This window comes from Orcinus orca, chromosome 8 (genome assembly GCF_937001465.1).
Source record: "Orcinus orca chromosome 8, mOrcOrc1.1, whole genome shotgun sequence".
NCBI lineage: Eukaryota > Metazoa > Chordata > Mammalia > Artiodactyla > Delphinidae > Orcinus > Orcinus orca.
This window is the reverse complement of record NC_064566.1, coordinates 42327125-42346518: the sequence shown is the minus strand read 5'-3', so window position 1 is coordinate 42346518 and position 19394 is coordinate 42327125. Positions and strand designations below refer to the sequence as shown.

General features: G+C 34.6%; 1 protein-coding gene across 12 annotated transcripts in view; it reads right to left on the bottom strand.

The window, feature by feature from the left end:
- The window catches only part of BTBD10 (BTB domain containing 10), a 72071-nt gene that overhangs the window by 26519 nt on the left and 26158 nt on the right, over nucleotides 1–19394 (bottom strand). The window contains exon 2 of one of the 12 annotated variants that reach the window (XM_012536505.3): nucleotides 18870–19027. The exons of 6 other annotated variants lie outside the window; for them this stretch is intronic. In XM_012536505.3, the coding sequence (XP_012391959.1) occupies nucleotides 18870–18970 (101 nt within the window). In that variant the 5' untranslated portion in view covers nucleotides 18971–19027. Of the gene's footprint in view, nucleotides 1–14184; nucleotides 14576–18869; nucleotides 19028–19394 lie in introns of those variants that run through there. 5 more of the 12 variants (XM_033404469.2, XM_049713812.1, XM_004279166.3 and 2 more) reach the window with 5 other exon arrangements.

Below are 19394 nucleotides of genomic sequence, written 5' to 3'. Positions count from 1 at the left end.
CAGGGGATAACTCTGCTTCATGTTGCATCTAAGAGAGTTTGGGATACGTGAATTGAGAACAGGTAAGGAGATGAAGAATGCACCAGCCCCAACATCTTGCTTCTAGCCAAGACAGGGAAACAAGGACTGAATTTACCTTCCTGTCTGAAACAACCCAAAAACGAAATATATGAAACAATGACAAGACACAATACATTTGGAAAAGAAAGAGAGTGATCCCTGAAAGATAGAAAATAAATAAGATAAGGCCAGCAACTGCCCAAAATTACTACCTTAAGAAGAGTTTCCAGAATAAAACACAGGGAGGCAAAACCCAGGCAGAAGCTGATGGACTCTGAGTTAAGGATATGGAGCTGAGAGGCCGGGGACAATAGGTGGCTAGAGTTCTAAGGAAAGAGTACCAGAGAGGGGACAGCAGCACAGAGAGAAAAACCTCAGAGATCTGCAGAGCCTAGTACCAATCAACGTACACGTGAGGAAACTTGATGAGGCTGGGGAAACAACCAACTCAAAGAATTAGAGGAAACAGTGCCCAGGACTCATATAGAGCCAGGAATAGGGCCTGTTTCCCCCAGTCAGGATGGAAAACCTCATAAAAGGGCACTGAAGGGAGAATCTAAAGGGTCTTGGCTCTGAAATGGGAAATAATTAGACCTAAACTGAGCACTGTTCTAGTCATATCTAACAAATGTTAACAGCAACACTTGAAAGAATCAAATTGTTTCCAAGTAAGTAAACTGAATCCTAAAACAAAGCTCAAGAAAATTTATAGGAATACAAAAATATCCAGCAACCAAAAAAGGTAAATTCACAATGTATGGCATCCAGTTAAAAATTACGAGGTATGCAAAGAGGGAGCAAAACATAACCCATGAGGAAAAAACTCAACTAAAACCAACCCAGAACTGACACATATCTTAGAATTAGAAATAAAGACATTAAAACAGCCATTATAACCATATTCCTCCAAAAAGTTATATACAGATATAGAATACTAAAAAGATGCAAATCAGACTTCGAGAGACAAAAATGATATCTGAGATAAAAAATATACTCAATGGAATTAATGGAAAATTACACATTACAGAAGAAAAGATTCATGAATTTGAAGACACAGCAGTAGGAAATATCCAAAATGAATATACTATTCTTTATAGAAAAATAAATTGAGCATGAGTGAGCTATGGGTCAACTTTAAGTGCCCTAATATAGGTATAAATGGAGTCCATAAAGGAAGAAAGGTGAGGAAGAGAAAAATATCTGAAGAAATGTCTTGAAATGTAATTAAAACTACAAACCCATAGGTGCAACACGCACAACAAATCCCAAACACATTTTAATAAAAAATAAAATCCCAAACCAAAATGATAACCCCTGCCAACCTACACTTGTTACATCCAGTGAAAACATCTTTCAAAAATAAAAGGGAGGGACTTCCCTGGGGGCGTAGTGGTTAAGAATCTGCCTGCCAATGCAGCAGACACAGGTTCAAGCCCTGGTCCGGGAAGATCCCACATGCCGCGAAGCAACTAAGCCCGTTCGCCACAACTACTGAGCCTGCGCTCTACAGCCCGCGAGCCACAACTACTGAAGCCCACGCACCACAACTACTGAAGCCCGCCCCCCTAGAACCCATGCTCCACAACAAGAGAAGCCACCACCATGAGAAGCCCGTGCACCGCAACGAAGAGTAGCCCCCGCTCGCCGCAACGAGAGAAAGCCTGCGCACAGCAACCAAGACCCAACGCAGCCAAAAATAAATAAATAAAATAAATAAATTTATTAAAAGTAAATAAATAAAAGGGAAATGCATTCTCAGACACACACAAAAAAGATGAATGAATTCATCATGAGCAAACTTGCACTGTAAAAAAATTTAAAAGACACCCTTTAGGGGGAAGAAAACAATAACACCAGTTGAAAATACAAATCTACACAAAGGAATTAAGAATACTGGAAATAGCACAAAGTTTGGAAAGAGAGAAATGGAAGTACATTATTATAAGGCTCTTATATGACACATGAAATGATTTAATATCACTTGAAGGTAAACTGTGATAAACTAAAGATGTATATTATAAGCTCTAAAGCAACCACTAAAGTACAGAAACAAAGAATTATAGTTAATAAGCCAACATAGAGGATAAAATGAAATCATAAAAAAGATACAATTAATCTAAAAGAGGGCCAAAAGAAAGGGGAAGAGGATAGGGAAACAAGAACAAATGGGACAAACAGAAAATAAATAGCAAGATGATAGACCTAACCTTAACCATATCTATAATCACATTAAATATACATGGTCTAAGGCATAAAAGGTAGAGATTATCCCACTGGATATAAAAACCAGACCCAACTATATGCTGCCTACAAGAATCAAACTTTAAATATAAAGGTACAGGGCTTCCCTGGTGGCGCAGTGGTTGAGAGTCCACCTGCCGATGCAGGGGACATGGGTTCGTGCCCTGGTCCAGAAAGATCCCACATGCTGCAGATACAAACAAATATAAATACAGAACAAGCAGACAGAAAATCAGTAAAGATGAATAACATTTGAACAACACTATCAACTAGCTTAACCTAACTGACATTTATGGAACATTTCACCCAACAAGAGCAGAAAATCCATTCTTTTGGTATGCACACAGAACATTTATCAAGACAGACCATATTCTGTGCAATAAAACAAGTCTCAATACATTTAAAAGAATTCAATCATACAAAGTATGTTCTCTGGTTACAATGAAATTAAATTAAAATTCAATAACAGAAAGATACCTGGAAAATTCCCAAATATTGGAAATTAGATAAAATCTTTTAAAATAACCCAGAAAGCAAAAAAGAAATCAGAAAGGAAAAGAGAAAATTCTGAAGTGAAACAAGTCCAGTGTATCAAAATTTGTGGAATGGCATGATATTACAGCAGTAGTTAAGAATTATAGCTTTAAATGCCTATGATAGAAAAGAAGGTCAAAGAAAAAAATCACCTCAGTTTCTGCCTTAAGAAACTAGACAAAGAGCAAATTAAACCTAAAGAAACTATAAAATATTAATAAAGATCAGAGTGGAAGTCAAAATAATAGAAAACAGAAAAAGAATAGGGAAAAATCAATGAAAACAAAAGCTAGTTCTTTGAAAACATCATTAAAATTGATAAAATCTCCAGGCAAACTGGGGAAAAAATTGAGGAGATACAAATTACCAATATCAGACATGAGAGTAGACCTCACTACAAAGTCTGCATGTATTAAAAGAGAGATAAAATATTATAAACAACTTTATGCAAATAAATTCATCAATTCAGAAGAACTGGACAAATTCCAAACTACCAAAGCTCACTCCAGAAGAAACAAATACAGTGAACAGCTGAATGTCTATGAAAGAATTTGAATTTATAGTTAAGAACTTACCCTCTAACTCCAGGCCAAGATGGCTTCACTGATAATTCTACCAAGCATTTAAGATAGAAATAACACCAATCCTACACAAACTCTTCTAGAAAATTGAAGAAAAGATAATATTTCCTAACATTCTATGAGGCCAGCATTACCCAGATACCAAAACCAGAGAAAGACATTACCAGAACCTACATCCCTCAGAACATAGATGCAAATATTTTAAACAAAATTTTAGTAGTTTCCATACAGCAATATATAAAAATGTCAATACACCAAGGTCTAAAGGATTTTGTACCAAAAATGCAAGACTGGTTGAATATTCCAAAATCGATACACAACACTATGAGATTAGAAATCAATTACAGGGAAAAAGAAACGTGAAAAACACAAACACATGGAGGCTGAACAGTACATTACTAAATAACCAAGAAATCACTGAAATCAAAGAGGAAATCAAAAACGACCTAGAGACAAATGACAATGAAAACACGACGACCCAAAACCTATGGGATGCAGCAAAACCAGTTCTAAGAGAGAAGTTTATAGCAATACAAGCCTACCTCAAGAAACAAGAAAAATCTAAAATAAACAATCTAACCTTATACCTAAAGGAACTAGAGAAAGAGAAACGAATAAAACCCAAAGATAGCAGAAGGAAAGAACTCATGAAGATCAGAGAAGAAATAAAAACAAAGAAAACAATAGCAAAGATCAATAAAATTAAAAGTTGGCTCTTTGAGAAGATAAACAAAATTGATAAACCATTAGCCAGACTCATCAAGAAAAAGAGGGAGGACTCAAATCAATAAAATTGGAAATGAAAAAGGAGAAGTTACAACAGATACCACAGAAATACAAAGCATCCTAAGAGACTACTACAAGCAACTCTATGCCAATAAAATGGACAACCTGGAAGAAATAGACAAATTCTTAGAAAGGTATAACCTTCCAAGACAAAACCAGGAAGAAACGGAAAATATGAACAGACCAATCACAAGTAAGGAAACTGTGATTAAAAATCTTCCAACAAACAAAAGTCCAGGACCAGATGGCCTCACAGGTGAATTCTATCAAACATTTAGAGAAGAGCTAACACCCATCCTTCTCAAACTCTTCCAAAAAATTGCAGAGGAAGGAATACTCCCAAACTCATTCTATGAAGCCACCATCACCCTGACACCAAAACCAGACAAAGATACTACAAAAAAAGAAAATTACAGACGAATATCACTGATGAATATAGATGCAAAAATCCTCAACAAAATACTAGCAAACAGAATGCAACAACACATTAAAAGGATCATACACCATGATCAAGTGGGATTTATCCCAGGGATGCAAGGATTCTTCAATATACGCAAATCAATCAATGTGATACACCATATTAACAAATTGAAAAATAAAAACAATATGATCATCTCAATAGATGCAGAAAAAGCTTCTGACAAAATTCAACACCCATTTATGATAAAAACTCTAGAAAGTGGGCATCGAGGGAACCTACCTCAACATAATAAAGGCCATATATGACAAACCCACAGCAAACATCATTCTAAAGGGTGAAAAACTGAAAGCATTTCCTCTAAGATCAGGAACAAGACAAGGATGACCATTCTCACCACTATTATTCAATACAGCTTTGGAAGTCTTAGCCACGGCAATCAGAGAAGAAAAAGAAATAAAAGGAATACAAATTGGAAAAGAAGAAGTAAAACTGTCACTGTTTGCAGATGACATGATACTATACATAGAGAATCCTAAAGATTCCACCAGAAAACTAATGGAGCTAATCTATGAATTTGGTAAAGTTGCAGGATATAAAGTTAATGCACAGAAATCTCTTGCATTCCTATACACTAATGATGAAAAATCTGAAAGAGAATTTAAGGAAACACTCCCATTTACCACTGCAACAAAAAGAATAAAATACCTAGGAATAAACCTACCTAGGGAGACAGAAGACCTGTATGCAGAAAACTAAAAGACCCTGATGAAAGAAATTAAAGATGATACCAACAGATGGAGAGATATACCATGTTCTTGCATTGGAAGAATCAATACTGTGAAAATGACTATACTACCCAAAGCAATCTACAGATTCAATGCAATCCCTATCAAATTACCAATGGCATTTTTTACAGAACTAGAACAAAAAATCTTAAAATTAGTATGGAGACACAAAAGACCCCGAATAGCCAAAGCAGTCTTTAGGGGAAAAAATGGAGCTTGAAGAATCAGGCTCCCTGACTTCAGACTATACCACAAAGCTACAGTAATCAAGACAGTATGGTACTGGCACAAAAACAGAAATAGATCAGTGGAACAGTACAGAAAGCCCAGAGATAAACCCACGCACCTACGGTCAACTAATCTATGACAAAGGAGGCAAGGATACACAATGGAGAAAAGACAGTCTCTTCAATAAGTGGTGCTGGGAAAACTAGACAGCTACATGTAAAAGAATGAAATTAGAACACTCCCTAACACCATACACAAAAATAAACTCAAAATGGATTAGAGACCTAAACGTAAGACCGGACACTATAAAACTCTTAGAGGAAAACATAGGAAGAACACTCTTTGACATAAATCACAGCAAGATCTTTTTTGATCCACCTCCTAGAGTAATGGAAATAAAAACAAAAATAAACAAATGGGACCTAATGAAACTTCAAAGCTTCTGCACAGCAAAGGAAACTACAAACAAGATGAAAAGACAACCCTCAGAATGGGAGAAATATTCGCAAACGAATCAACAGACAAAGGATTAATCTCCAAAATATATAAACAGCTCATGCAGCTCAATATTAAAAAAACAACCCAATCAAAAAATGGGCAGAAGACCTAAATAGACATTTCTCCAAAGAAGACATACAGATGGCCAAGAAGCACATGAAAAGCTGCTCAACATCACAATTATTAGAGAAATGCAAATCAAAACTACAATGAGGTATCACCTCACACCAGTTAGAATGGGCATCATCAGAAAATCTACAAATAACAAATGCTGGAGAGGATGTGCAGAAAAGGGAACCCTCCTGCACTGTTGGTGGGAATGTAAACTGATACAGCCACTATGGAAAACAGTATGGAGGTTCCTTAAAAAACTAAAAATAGAATTACCATATGACCCAGCAATCCCACCACTGGGCATATACCCAGACAAAACCGTAATTCAAAAAGACACATGCACCCCAACGTTAACTGCACCACTATTTACAATAGCCAGGTCATGAAAGCAACCTAAATGCCCATCGACAGATGAGTGGATAAAGAAGATGTGGTACATATATTCAATGGAGTATTACTCAGCCATAAACAGGAATGAAACTGGGTCATTTGTAGAGACGTGGATGGATCTAGAGACTGTTATACAGAGTGAAGCAAGTCAGAAAGAGAAAAACAAATATCATATATTAACGCATATATGTGGAATCTAGAAAAATGGTACAGACAAACCAGTTTGCAGGGCAGAAATAGAGACACAGATGTAGAGAACAAACGTACGGACACCAAGGGGGGAAAGTGGCACGGGGTGGTGGTGGTGGTGGTGGTGTGATGAATTGGGAGATTGGCATTGACATATATACACTAATATGTATAAAATGGATAACTAATAAGAGCCTGCTGTATAAAAAAAAAATAATTCTACAAAAAGAAGAATCATGCTTTGAAGCATAAAGTATTGATAAATCAATAGGCAAAAAGTCTCTCCAAAAGTTTAAAAATCTTACTAAAATAGTGACTCTCAGAAGCAAGTATCTGTTTATATCAAACTTTAGAATATTAATTCTGCATGAATTTCCACATGTGACTTTGCCACCTAATTTGTTTAAATATTCTAAATACGTGAACAGCTTCCAAAGGTAGACAGGTTCCTAAGAATTAAAGAGAAATTTTAGGGTGTCTATCATTTTGTTCAGTGAAACTACGGACTCCTATGGGGGTTGAGAGTAATAAAACTAAAGTAATATATATAGAATTTTTTAAATCCAACAATTATTGCAAAGTTTATAACAAAAACCATGCCTCTCTCTGAATGGATAAACTGTTGTACATACCATACAATGGAATAGTACTCAGAAATTAAATAAGAACAAACTACTGACATGTTCAACAATGCGATAGATCTCAAAGGCATTATGCTGAATGAAAAACCCAAACCCCAAAGTTTACATCCTATCTGACTTCATCTATATATCATTCTCAAAATGGCAAAATTACAGTGATGGAGAACAAATCAGGGGTTGTCAGAGGTTAGGGATGGGGAATGGGTATGACTCTAAAGGGGTAGCATGCAGGAGTTTCTCTGTGGTGATGCAAAAGTTTTATATCCTGATTGTGGTGGTAGTTACGCAAATCTATATGTGATAAACTATCACAGAATATATACCAGAAAAAGCACGTATAAAAACTGATATCTATAGTCACTTATAGTACTGTATCAATGTCATTTTCCTAGTTTGATACACTTATGTGAGATGTTATTATTGAGGGAAGCTGGGTGAAGAGTACCCAGGAACTCACTGTACAATTTTCTTTTAATTTCTTATAAATCAAAAACTATTTCACAATAAGTTTAATAAACGTAACAAAAAAGGCAATAAACAATGTAGAGACAGGAAGAAAAAGCAAAACTGTAATCAATAAACTCAGTGCTATTTAAAAATCCATAAAACAAGGACGGGAATTTTTTTTTTTTAATTAGAGAATGAAAAAGAATTCTTAGAAATTCAAACACAAGAGCAGAAATTTTAAAAGGTTACTAGAAGGGTTGAAAGAAAAAACTGGGAATAAAAGAAAAAGAAATGAAAAATGAGACTGAAAGGACGAGAAAATTAGAGGAAGGAGGTCACCATTCAAATGTATACTGGTATGTTCCAGAGAGAACAGAGAAAACAGAGGGGAGTAAGTTATCAAAGAAATAATACATGAAAAATTTCCAGAAATAAATGATATTTACAAGCACTGCTGCTAACAGAAAATTGTTGTAACAAATACATAAAACTAAAATATCTACAAAGTGAGTAGTACTCACTTATATATGGCACCCTTGTGTAGTATACACAGGGTACAACCTTATATTACTTTCCTGCTTTAAGGATTTATCTTTAAACACTTCCAGCAACTAACATCATAACCTGGTACGTCTTATTAATGTTTGTTGAATTTAGCTTAAGTTTTAGGATATACATAACATCTAAGCATTTCCTGTGACAATTGTTTATTCCTTGTCAAATACTTCCGTGTGTGTCTTTGTGGCTACAGAGATATAGATATGAAGCATTACAGTTTACAAGGTGTTTTAAACACTTAATCAAGCTTTTAAAAACACATTTTTTCTTTTTTAAGGCTAGCGGCCTGGTGATGGGGGCTATTTAGTGTGTCTTTTTTTTTCTTTTCTTTTTTTAAAATTATTTATTTATTTTGTCTGCGCCAGGTCTTAGTTGTGACACATAGGCTTCTTAGTTGCTGCATGCATGCGGGATCTAGTTCCTGGACCAGGGATCGAACCCAGGCCCCCTGCCTTGCAAGCTCGGAGTCTTACCCACCAGACCACCAGGGAAGTCCCCCAAATGCATCTTTCCTTAAGGACAAGGTAAGCATCTTTGTAAATTTCAGATTAGATGCATCCATTTTTTAAATTAGTCTGTCCTTATTAAAGAAGCAATATTACTTTGGGGAAAAATAAGCCATTTCTATTACTATAGTCTATATTATGTTTTAGATTTTTTAACTAAACCTTTTAAATGATTTTATATTAATATATTTTAAGAATTAATTTACATTAATTGGGATTTTTACAATTTTTTTTTTTTTTTTTTTTTTTTTTTTGCGGTACGGCGGGCCTCTCACTGTTGCAGCCTCTAGCGTTGCGGAGCACAGGCTCCGGACGCACAGGCTCAGCGGCCACGGCTCACAGGCCCAGCCGCTCTGCGGCATGTGGGATCTTCCCGGACAGGGGCACGAACCCATGTCCCCTGCATCGGCAGGCGGACTCTCAACCACTGCGCCACCAGGGAAGCCCTACAAGTATTTTTAATGTATTAGGTCAAGAGTTGGCAAACAAAGCCAAATTCAACCCATTGCCTCATTTTGTAAATAAAGTTTTATTAGAACACCACACCCATTCATTTACATATTGCTTATGGCTGCTTTCACTCCATAAGGGCAAAACTGAGGAGTTGTGACAGACTATGTAGTCCATACGGCCAAAAAAATTTACTATCCAGCCTTTTATAGAAAACGTTTGCTGATCCTCATGTTAAGTGTCAGTAACTGTGATGATATAAGAAATGCAATTAAACTTTTAAATCTATTTTCAACATATTTAATGCAAATTTCTCTCCCTTCTTTCCCCTTTTTTGTCAATTTGCCTTTTCTATAAGCTTTTGTTCTTAATTTATGATCAGTTTCCCAAGAAACAAAGGCTAATCACTGAAAGGGCAGTTCTCAACTGAGGAATGGGCTACTCAAAGGTCATCTGTAAGTATGTTGATGCATATTTTCCATAGAAATAGTTTAAATGATACTTAAGTCCCAGATTTCCCCACAAAAAGACAAGAAATATAGCTCAAGAATAGTTTTAATATTAGTCTTCCTCTTCTTCCTAAAACCCCATTGTCAGATATATCAGCAACTCTAGTAAGGCAGAAGCAGTAGCAACAGCAAGGGAGTTTGATATACTGTTGTATGACTACTTAGAGCATCTTTTCTTTGAAGTCAAATGAAGACCTAGATACTAAAAATTCTGACAGAAAAGGAACCCTTAATGGCCAAACTTTTAACATTTTACTATCAAGGTAAAGGTTTTCCTAACTGACAAAAATTACTTTCATGCAGACAGCAAAGGAGCTGGAGGTTTCTTCTGCGTTTTTTAAATGTCCATTACCTTGTTTCTCAATTTTGAACTTTAATAAAGGAAGATGTTGCTAGGAAAGAACCTCTCCAAACTGAGGAGTCTCTGAATAGGAGTTATAATATCTAAATGTTATATTGCTAACTTTTTTACTTCTAAAAACTACTGTGGTTTTAATTCATCAATAAGTATTAGGTGCTTGCAACACACAATGACAACTATACCCTATAATAACTAAAAGTATTCTTATCCTCTTCTCTAGCAATGTTTTTAGCTTTATCATGCAGTCACTCTACCAAATAGTCACTGAACACCTATTATATGCTACTTATTATTCTAGCCCTGGTGGATATAACTGAGAAAGCCTCTGCCCTTAAAATTAATACATCCTAGTGTAGAAAAACATAGAACATATATAAATAAATATATTAAATATCATATGCTGATAAGTGCTATGCAGAAAAATAAAACAAGGTAAAGAGGACAGAGTCATCATTTTGACATTCCTGGCCCCCACCCAGTAGCCTCCACCCACTAGATGCTATTAGTATTCCTTCTAGTTGTAACAGCCAAAAATGTCCTCAGCCATTGCTAAATGCTCAATGAGGGGTAATATCACCTCTCTGGTTGAGAACCACTGTCTTAATTCTATCTGCTACAACAACAACAATGCTAACATTTCAGCATTTAGTATACGCCAGGCACAATACTGAACACTTTACACATATTTTCATTAAATACTCAAAACCATACCCATTTTAGAAAGCTTAGAGGCTAAAAACCTGCCTAAAATCATGTAGCTAAGAAAGTGGCAGGTCTGAGATGTGACCAAAGGAATACAATTTTGCAGCTCATGCTTTTAACCTTAAACAAGTCTGACTCAAACTTCAGTCGTTTCTTATCCAAATGATAATTCTTCACATATTTGAAGACAGCTCTTATTGTGAGATTCCTTAACATCTACCAGAGATGTCCCCAAGACCTCTAAATTTTTAGTTACCTAAGCTGACAAGACTTCCAATTTCTTCACATCCTTCCTTCTGAATATACAAAGAAGTAAAGACAACACTTTGGTGTACTGAAGTGGCTCTAACCTTCCTTTCCATTCGTTAAGATGGTTTCTAAGGCGGTGGCGGGGGGGGGGGGGGGGGGGCGGCTGGTAGGGGAGAAGATGGGATGATGGCAGCCATACTGTACTTTTGTTTCATATCAAGTTTACTGCCAAGAACTACCCTCAAGTCTTTTCCAAATGTGATGCTATATATAAGGCCATGCTAACTTAGTGTATATTAGTGTTTTTCAGGCCTTATTATGTATATGCCTCAAAAGTTCATTTAAATTTAGTCCAACAATCCAGACTTGGAGATCACTATGGATCATTTAGTGCTTTATTTACGATCTTTCTTTCTTCACTGTCACCTATAAATTTGATAATTTGCCTTCTCCATTTGAGCAATAAGACAAAAGCAAAGAACAAAGCCACCTTCCAAGATCAAAAACCTTTGGAGAGGATCCTTCAAAATGAAAACTGTGTTGATTAATTAAAACAATCAACTAGTGGCTAACTCATTTTTCCTTCACCCAAGGATATAAAAATTTTTTTTTACCAAAACCTAAGTTTAAGTCCAAATACCTATTGCTACTAGGCTACCAACTGCATCAGAGAAAAATCAAAGTTGTTCTGACAATCTATTTTTAGCAAACCCATTCTGGATCATCTTTAACCTGTTTTTTTCCTTCAAGTCAGTCATAAACTATCCTTCATTTTTTGCTCTAAAATCTTCTGTCTTTTTCAAAACCAGGCCTAGAACCCCTCATCTTTTAGTACTTCTTGTATTCTCCTAAAACCTTTAAAGACTACAAATAATATAAATAATTTTAAGATTTTACAGTCAGTTCCTTAATTGTAAGATGTTCCAGAAGACAATTCATTTAGCTAGAGGCATTACTTATCTCTATATTCATGTTGGTTTTCTGTCCTTACTAGAAATGTTTGCTTTGCTATTATTATTGATGGTGGTGGTGGTTTGCTTTTCCTCTCTGACAAAGAAGCTCCTAAATAAGACTTGAGGAATTTTTTTCTTACCTCATTGCCATATATTATTATTACACTTTCACTGATTTCCTTCTTAAAATGTAATATAAGAAACCCTTTTGGTTGGCCTTTGCATTTCTTAAAAGTCTCAGCTTGTCTGAGCTCTGTTTCCCTGATTTTTAAGAAGATTTTCTATACTTTGTTATGGCAATCTTATCTCCTTTGTTTTAAAAGTAGTGTGCATATCTTTAAAGAGTTCATTGTATAATCACACTGAGAATCTTTTTCCTTCTGAAAAGTATCAAAATTGTATTTTTTACTTAACTCCTTAAGACATTCTTCCTTTTTAGAGAAATCTATGCTGTGGAATCAAGCTGATCTTTTCTCTGATCACGAATCAGAAAAACTCAGATTGGTGAAATAAATTACAAAATATATATACATAAAACACTATGCAGTTCTCAAGAATTATGCTATAGAAGACTTTCATGACAAAGGGAACGTTCATGATTAAGTTTGCTTTTTATTAAAAAAGAAAAAGAAAACAACAAGAGATGGGTTATATAACAGTGTATACAGTAATATCCCAAAATCATTTTTAAGTGTTTATGTGTGAATTTACATTTTTATATATACACAGGGAAAAAAGGTTATACGTGAAAATATTTAAAGTTTTTCTTTTGATGGTAGAACATTTTAATTTTATTCTATGTGCTCTTCTGTATCTATCAAATTTATGTAATGAATATGTATTACTCTTATAATAACACAGGCATTATTTTTTTAAAAATAAGCCGAACCAGAGAAAAAAATATTCTATAAAGTATAAGTCTAGCGTGAGATTTCTGCTTTTATAACTCTATTACTAAAGCAAGCTTAGAAAAACATTTCTGGACACAAAACCAGGGGGAAAAAAAAAAGCCAAAATAAGATACCACCAGTTAGCCTATCTATATAAATAAGTTATGATAACCATCAAGATGAACATTCAAACTTTTAGAAATAAAATGGGGGAAATCACAAGAACTTCCTGACATTTCAAGGAAAAGAATGTTATAAACTACTTAATAACATTTAAAATAATTTTAAAATGTTGTATATCCTCCCAAATCCCTACCAAATGAAGGCTCAGTAGGATAGGGATAATGAAGACAAAAGAAAAAAGCCATTAGTCAAATTATTTTAAATTGTGCCAAAATTTCCTAATAAAGTAAGCACTGTTACCAGTCAAGACTTAAAATCTCATAGCAAGAACAATTATCTTCATTTAGAAACATTTTCTGGTTGAAAATCAAGTTGCAGCAATCCAAAAACTTATCTGATTTACTCTCTATTTCAGTGGCAGTATCTAGATCATCTATTCAGAGCCTGTGTTCCAAAAAACTAGGAAAAAAGTCATCTTAACCAGTTAAAACTTTATCATTCAAATACATTCAGTTCTGTAAAATATATATAAAGTGATTCAACTAATCCTTAATTCATCCAAAAGTAAAAATACATTCACCTTCTTCTTTAGGAAATTATTTCATTTCTCTATCTCGAATTTTATTTTCAAATATATCAAAAATATTATTTCAAAATTAGTTTTTCCTTAAATAAATTTTATGATATTCATAAGAAACAATATCAAACATAATGCATTCTCAATTACATAAAGATTCTACTAAGACTTTAAATGAAATAAAAAACAAAGCCTCAAACCCATAGAAACAATAAAAACACATTTATTTTAAATAACTTGCCATTAAACTGACAATCAAGACATATGATCTTTAACATTCAGAAACATAAATGATCATAATGAAACAAAGGCTAAACACATCTCTCTCAACCTCTCTCATATATGTATAGAATTATAAGCCAGCATTACCATGTAATAAATGAATACACACCTTACTTTAGTATATGCCAAGGCAGACACACAAAAACAAGAAAAAAATTTTGAAATCAGAGTATAAAGGGACTCTGCTTTTTCAAACAATGCAGCACTGAAAGCCAGGTCAGCATCCTTGGGCATTACTAGGAAACTTTAGCACGTCTGATATTTCCATCATCTTCAGAATTCCTCTGAACAATGAGAAAATTTCCCAGTCACCCTACCTCACCTGTCTACAGACTTCCTTTAGCTTTCCTCCCTCTACTGTGTAATAATGCTATTGAGGTTATTTAGGCTTTAAATGTTCAGAGATACAACCCCCGCTATATATTAATTCAGTTTATTTTCTCACAGACACTGACTCAGCCGTGGGTTGTGCAGCACTGACGTTTCTAACCAAACAGCATCGTGTGAGCTGTGATCGTCCCACTTCTCCATCTTTGTGCAGTGATTGGATATTGTAACTGATAGACAGGATGAAGAAAACTCAGGAGATGAGGGCTTAGTGATATGTAGATATGTTGCCAAATGCCATCTGTAAAGCTAATTCTAGCTCTGCCAGCTTGCCAGGTTTTAGAAAACTAGGATGCAGCTAACTTTCTTTTTTCCTTTCAATATTTTACTGTGTACCTATTCTGGGCAGTAAAACTTCTCTTTAGAACTGAAGAGAAAATATTATCTGTACTTTAAGAACCCACTAAGGAACTACTCTTTAAAGCAACCAAACTTTTCCATTTCTAAACTGCTGCTAGGACTAAAGAGTGACTTAAAAAGGAAAATGGAAAGCTCAATCTTCGTGCAGTCTCAGAAGAAAGGAGCATGCGTACTTCTATGTGAGAATGAACCCCTTGCGGCAAAGTCTGATATTGAACGTATGATGCATTTGTCTTTAGTAACCTGAGCAGACTGCAGATCTGAGTTTTAAATAGTTGTATTCGACCCAATTCAAATATGCAACAGCTTTTAGCATATTGTCACTTTAGGGCGTTTTAACCAGTTACACAGAAAAGGTGCTCTTTCTTTTTCCTTTTTAAATAGCAAAAACTCTCCTAATTTAAAGAAAGTTGTCATAACTCAAGCCAAATAAACTTCAACTGAAATGATCTTTAACCTCTCAGCAAGCTACCAAACCCCTCAATATAAGTATTAACTATACAACTACTAGTCAGAAAGAAATAAAGTTCAGTAATTTTTCAGCTATCTAATTCATTTGTATGCACTTGCAGAGGAATCGCAGGCACCCTGAGATCAGTTTCCCTGCCTTGTCTTTTATATCAGTGTTATACCTATTAAGTCTACATTCAAAGAAACATCAGAAAAGAAAGTACCTTAAAGTTGTATTAGGTAAAAGAGAAACCATAACGCAATGCCCACCAAACCCTCAAACCTCCAAGGTAAGTACATGTATATAGTAGTTATTATTGTTACCTTTATAATTTAGGAAATTTATTTTTATCCTTGCTAATAAGGAAAGGTAAAGGGGGAAAAAATCAAAGGAAAAACATTTTAGAAAGCAGGCTATTCCAATATGTGAACAGAACAAAAAGCAAATTTAAATAACTTTTTTGAAAATCCTCAAAAACTGAACCAATAAAGTATGCTTATTTCTTTATTGCTAAAGGCTGAATGTTTTTATTTTCAAAATTCATCTGTTGATATGTATTCCCCCAACGTGATGGTATATGGAGGGGAGGTGATTAGCTCATGAGGGCAGAGCCTTCATGAATGGGACTAATACCTTTATAAAAGAGATCCCAGAAAGATCCCTAGTCCCTTCTACCATGTGAGGACACAGCAAAAAGAGGGGTGTCTGAAGCAGGAAGCAAGCCCTTACCAGATACCAAATGTGCCAGTGCCTTGATTTTGGACTTCCCAGCCTCCAGAACCATGTGAAATAAATTTCTGTTGTTTATAATACAGCCACTCAGTCCATGGTATTCTGTTATAGCAGTCTTAACAGACTGACACATTTAGTTTTTGTAAATTTAAATCCCCAATTCTGTTTGAGGTGGCAACGGGAGCACTTATATTTCTCAGTCTCCATAATCCAGAGATGACCATATGACACAGTTCTAGACAATGATTTATTGATATAAGCAGAATCCCGCTGGAAATTTCTGAGAAATTTAATTTCCTGATATAAATGAAACCTCTTTCCCATCGTCCCCGTCTCCCTTCCTCCTCCTCCTCCTTGTCTGGAAGGTGGACATGACAGTTGGAACTATGGTAAGCCATCTTGTGATTGTGAGGAAACACCAAGAAAAATCAAAGACCTTTGACCCTAATATACTGAAGCCTTTTTGTGTACAAGAAAAATAAACCCCTAAATTAAGCCAGTGTTTAATCTGGCTTCCTTCTACTCAAACATCCCTAAATAAAATACACAAGATTCAGAAAAAGGATGCGAGTAGGCAGAAGTATAGATGAAACAAAATCAGCCATGAGTTGATAACTTGAAGCTGGGGAACGGATACATAGGGGTTCATTATACCTGTTCTCTCTACTGTATATGTATTTTAAATGTATCACAATAAGTTATTCAAAATTTTAAAAAATAAAAAGAAGAAGCTTGTTTATAAATTCTAGCTTTGTCATTTATAAGCTGGATGGCCTTGGGCAAGTTTATTAACCTCATTTTTTTCATCTGTTAAATGGGGACTAATACTATTCACAGAGCTCTACCTTTAGATCCAGTCAAGGTAATCTCCAGAAGGTCCCTGGCAGGAATGCCCTCCATCTACCTAACCATCCAAGGATTAGTTCAAGTCTCATTTTCACCTGTTCAGACTGACACTGATTCCTTCTCTGAACTCTTATTTTACTGCAACTCACTACCACAGTTTAGTGCTCTATTGTCCTCTAATTGTTCCATACGTGGATATTAAAGCATTCCATGATGGTACCCTGACGAACTACTTAATCTCTCCTGAAATGAGCACAGGTTCTCAAGAATACTTGCTGCTGTTAGTTTTTAATTCTGCTCAATTAATTTACTATTAATTCAAAAGCTACCATTTTAAAAAAGTCAAATTGAATATATTTTTAAAGCATCTGAAGTTACATGTTTGTAAGTTCATAGGAACAAGAGGTCCCAAAAAGTAAACTGTTTTCCCTTGGGAAGTTTCTCCATGAATGAGGTTAAGATAAGGTCAAAGGATTTCACGGTCTTTCCATTAAAAAAAAAAAAAAATCAATACATTGGTATTCATTTACTTCTCTAATATTTTTCACTTAAACAACCAATACTACTGCAATCTTTTTTAAAAAGAGCACCAAAAAGATACTGATGCTATAGAAATCAAGAAGAGCTATGATAACTGTTTTTACTGAAGTAAAATAACAGTAATTTTAAAAGTACTGTTTTTTAATAAACATTTCCCATTGTATGCCCACAGCTTTTATAAAGCAAACAATAGTTTATTTTCACCTTGTCACGACTTCATATACAACAAAGTCTTGTACATCAGTAGAAAAATATTAAGAACTAGCAAGGATAAGATATAATTCACCTGAAAAAATGTATATAACATCAGATATAAATAAAGCCCCATATTTAATGAGATAAAACCAATATCTCTTTAATCTCAAAGACAAAATAAATATCCATGTAAAACAGGATGGAGAAAAAGAACTAGAGCACCAATTGAAGGACACACACACACAAACACACCAAAAAAACAAATAAACCAAAAAACACACCACTGGTGTGTACTTACAAATAAATAAGGTCAACTCAACGTCTTCATTTTAGACCTCACCACATTAAAAGTCCACAATAAAGGTACACATCTTGTCAGGAGACTTAAATAGTACTAGTCACTCATATTTTCTAGCCATGTATATAACTTAATAAAAGTAGCTGAATCATTTCTTTAAAATTACAAAAAGGATTTCAGTATCATGGCATGTTTTTATTATTTTTCAATAAAGCTGGTATTAGTTATCAGTGATCAGGAGAATTTTACATTCAAGTAAGTTAAATGTTCAATAATATCCCCTAAGTAAATGTTCATAAAGCACAACTCTCTATGAAAACATGCTTACATACCCACATTATGTGAGGTTTATGAGGTGTCAACACCTTAAAATATCAGATCATAAAGTGTTCTAAACGAGGTGTTCCCCATAAGTCACATAGCACAAAATGAAAGCTTTAAAAATAATGTATAAATGGGCTGAAACTTTTCAACTGAATTTCATTTAATGCAGCAAACTTTAAATGAACCAGGCAAGTCACTGATGGACTGATTTTACTATTAGGATCACAATGATAACACAACATAATTTCACATAGTTAAAAATGTACAGAGGCACAGACTGACAAAAGCCTATAAATTATCATACACAATGTATTTAGAGCACAAAATAAATTCGTATTAGAGAGTTTTAAATACAAAGAGTTAACCTGATTTGCCAGACTTCCCAGTTTAATTAACTATAGCATTTATTCATGGGGTCAACTAAGGATATTTTAGCATTATTTAGAAACAGAAATTAAAATTCATATAAATACAAATATAAGAAAATCAAAATGAAAAACTGTTTCCCTCAAAGTTATTTAAGGAGAAATGCAAACATTCATATATTTTGTAAACTGGCTCCCATCCTGACAGTACTTGGCCACACCAAATGCAGTTTGATTCTTCATAAAAATCAGTTTTAGCAGAGCTTTGACATGTGAAATACATACTTTCTACCTACCTTGAATGTTTATAAAGTTTACGAGGTCTACTATGCAATTTCCGATCCCAATTCTCTGGATCACTGGAGTTACTGTCATAAGGATGAGGCCGTCCTGCCATCCCACTTCAAGCTTCCTCACACTACTGCTCTGAAAGCACACATGAAGCACCCATAACCTACATAAAAGAGTAGTGTTGACCTTTAAATCTATTCCATGCAGAGTAAGTCACAGAATTTTGTATCCTTTCTGACATTACTGTGACATTTTTTAAAGTGATGAACAGGATTATAAAACATCAGACACACAAAATGCCACAAATCAGATTAAAATAAACACCAAAAGCCTTTTTAGGTACTTTTCATTTGATTATTCGATTAAATTTGTTACTCCTATACAACATTTTAATAATGTGCTATTTGTATTTAGTAAACATACTTATTGACATTTGGGTACCTCATGTTTCCAAACATCAATACAGAACCAAAAGAGACAAAAACAACTCCACAGAATGATTCTTTCAGACAAAATTTCATTTGGAACAC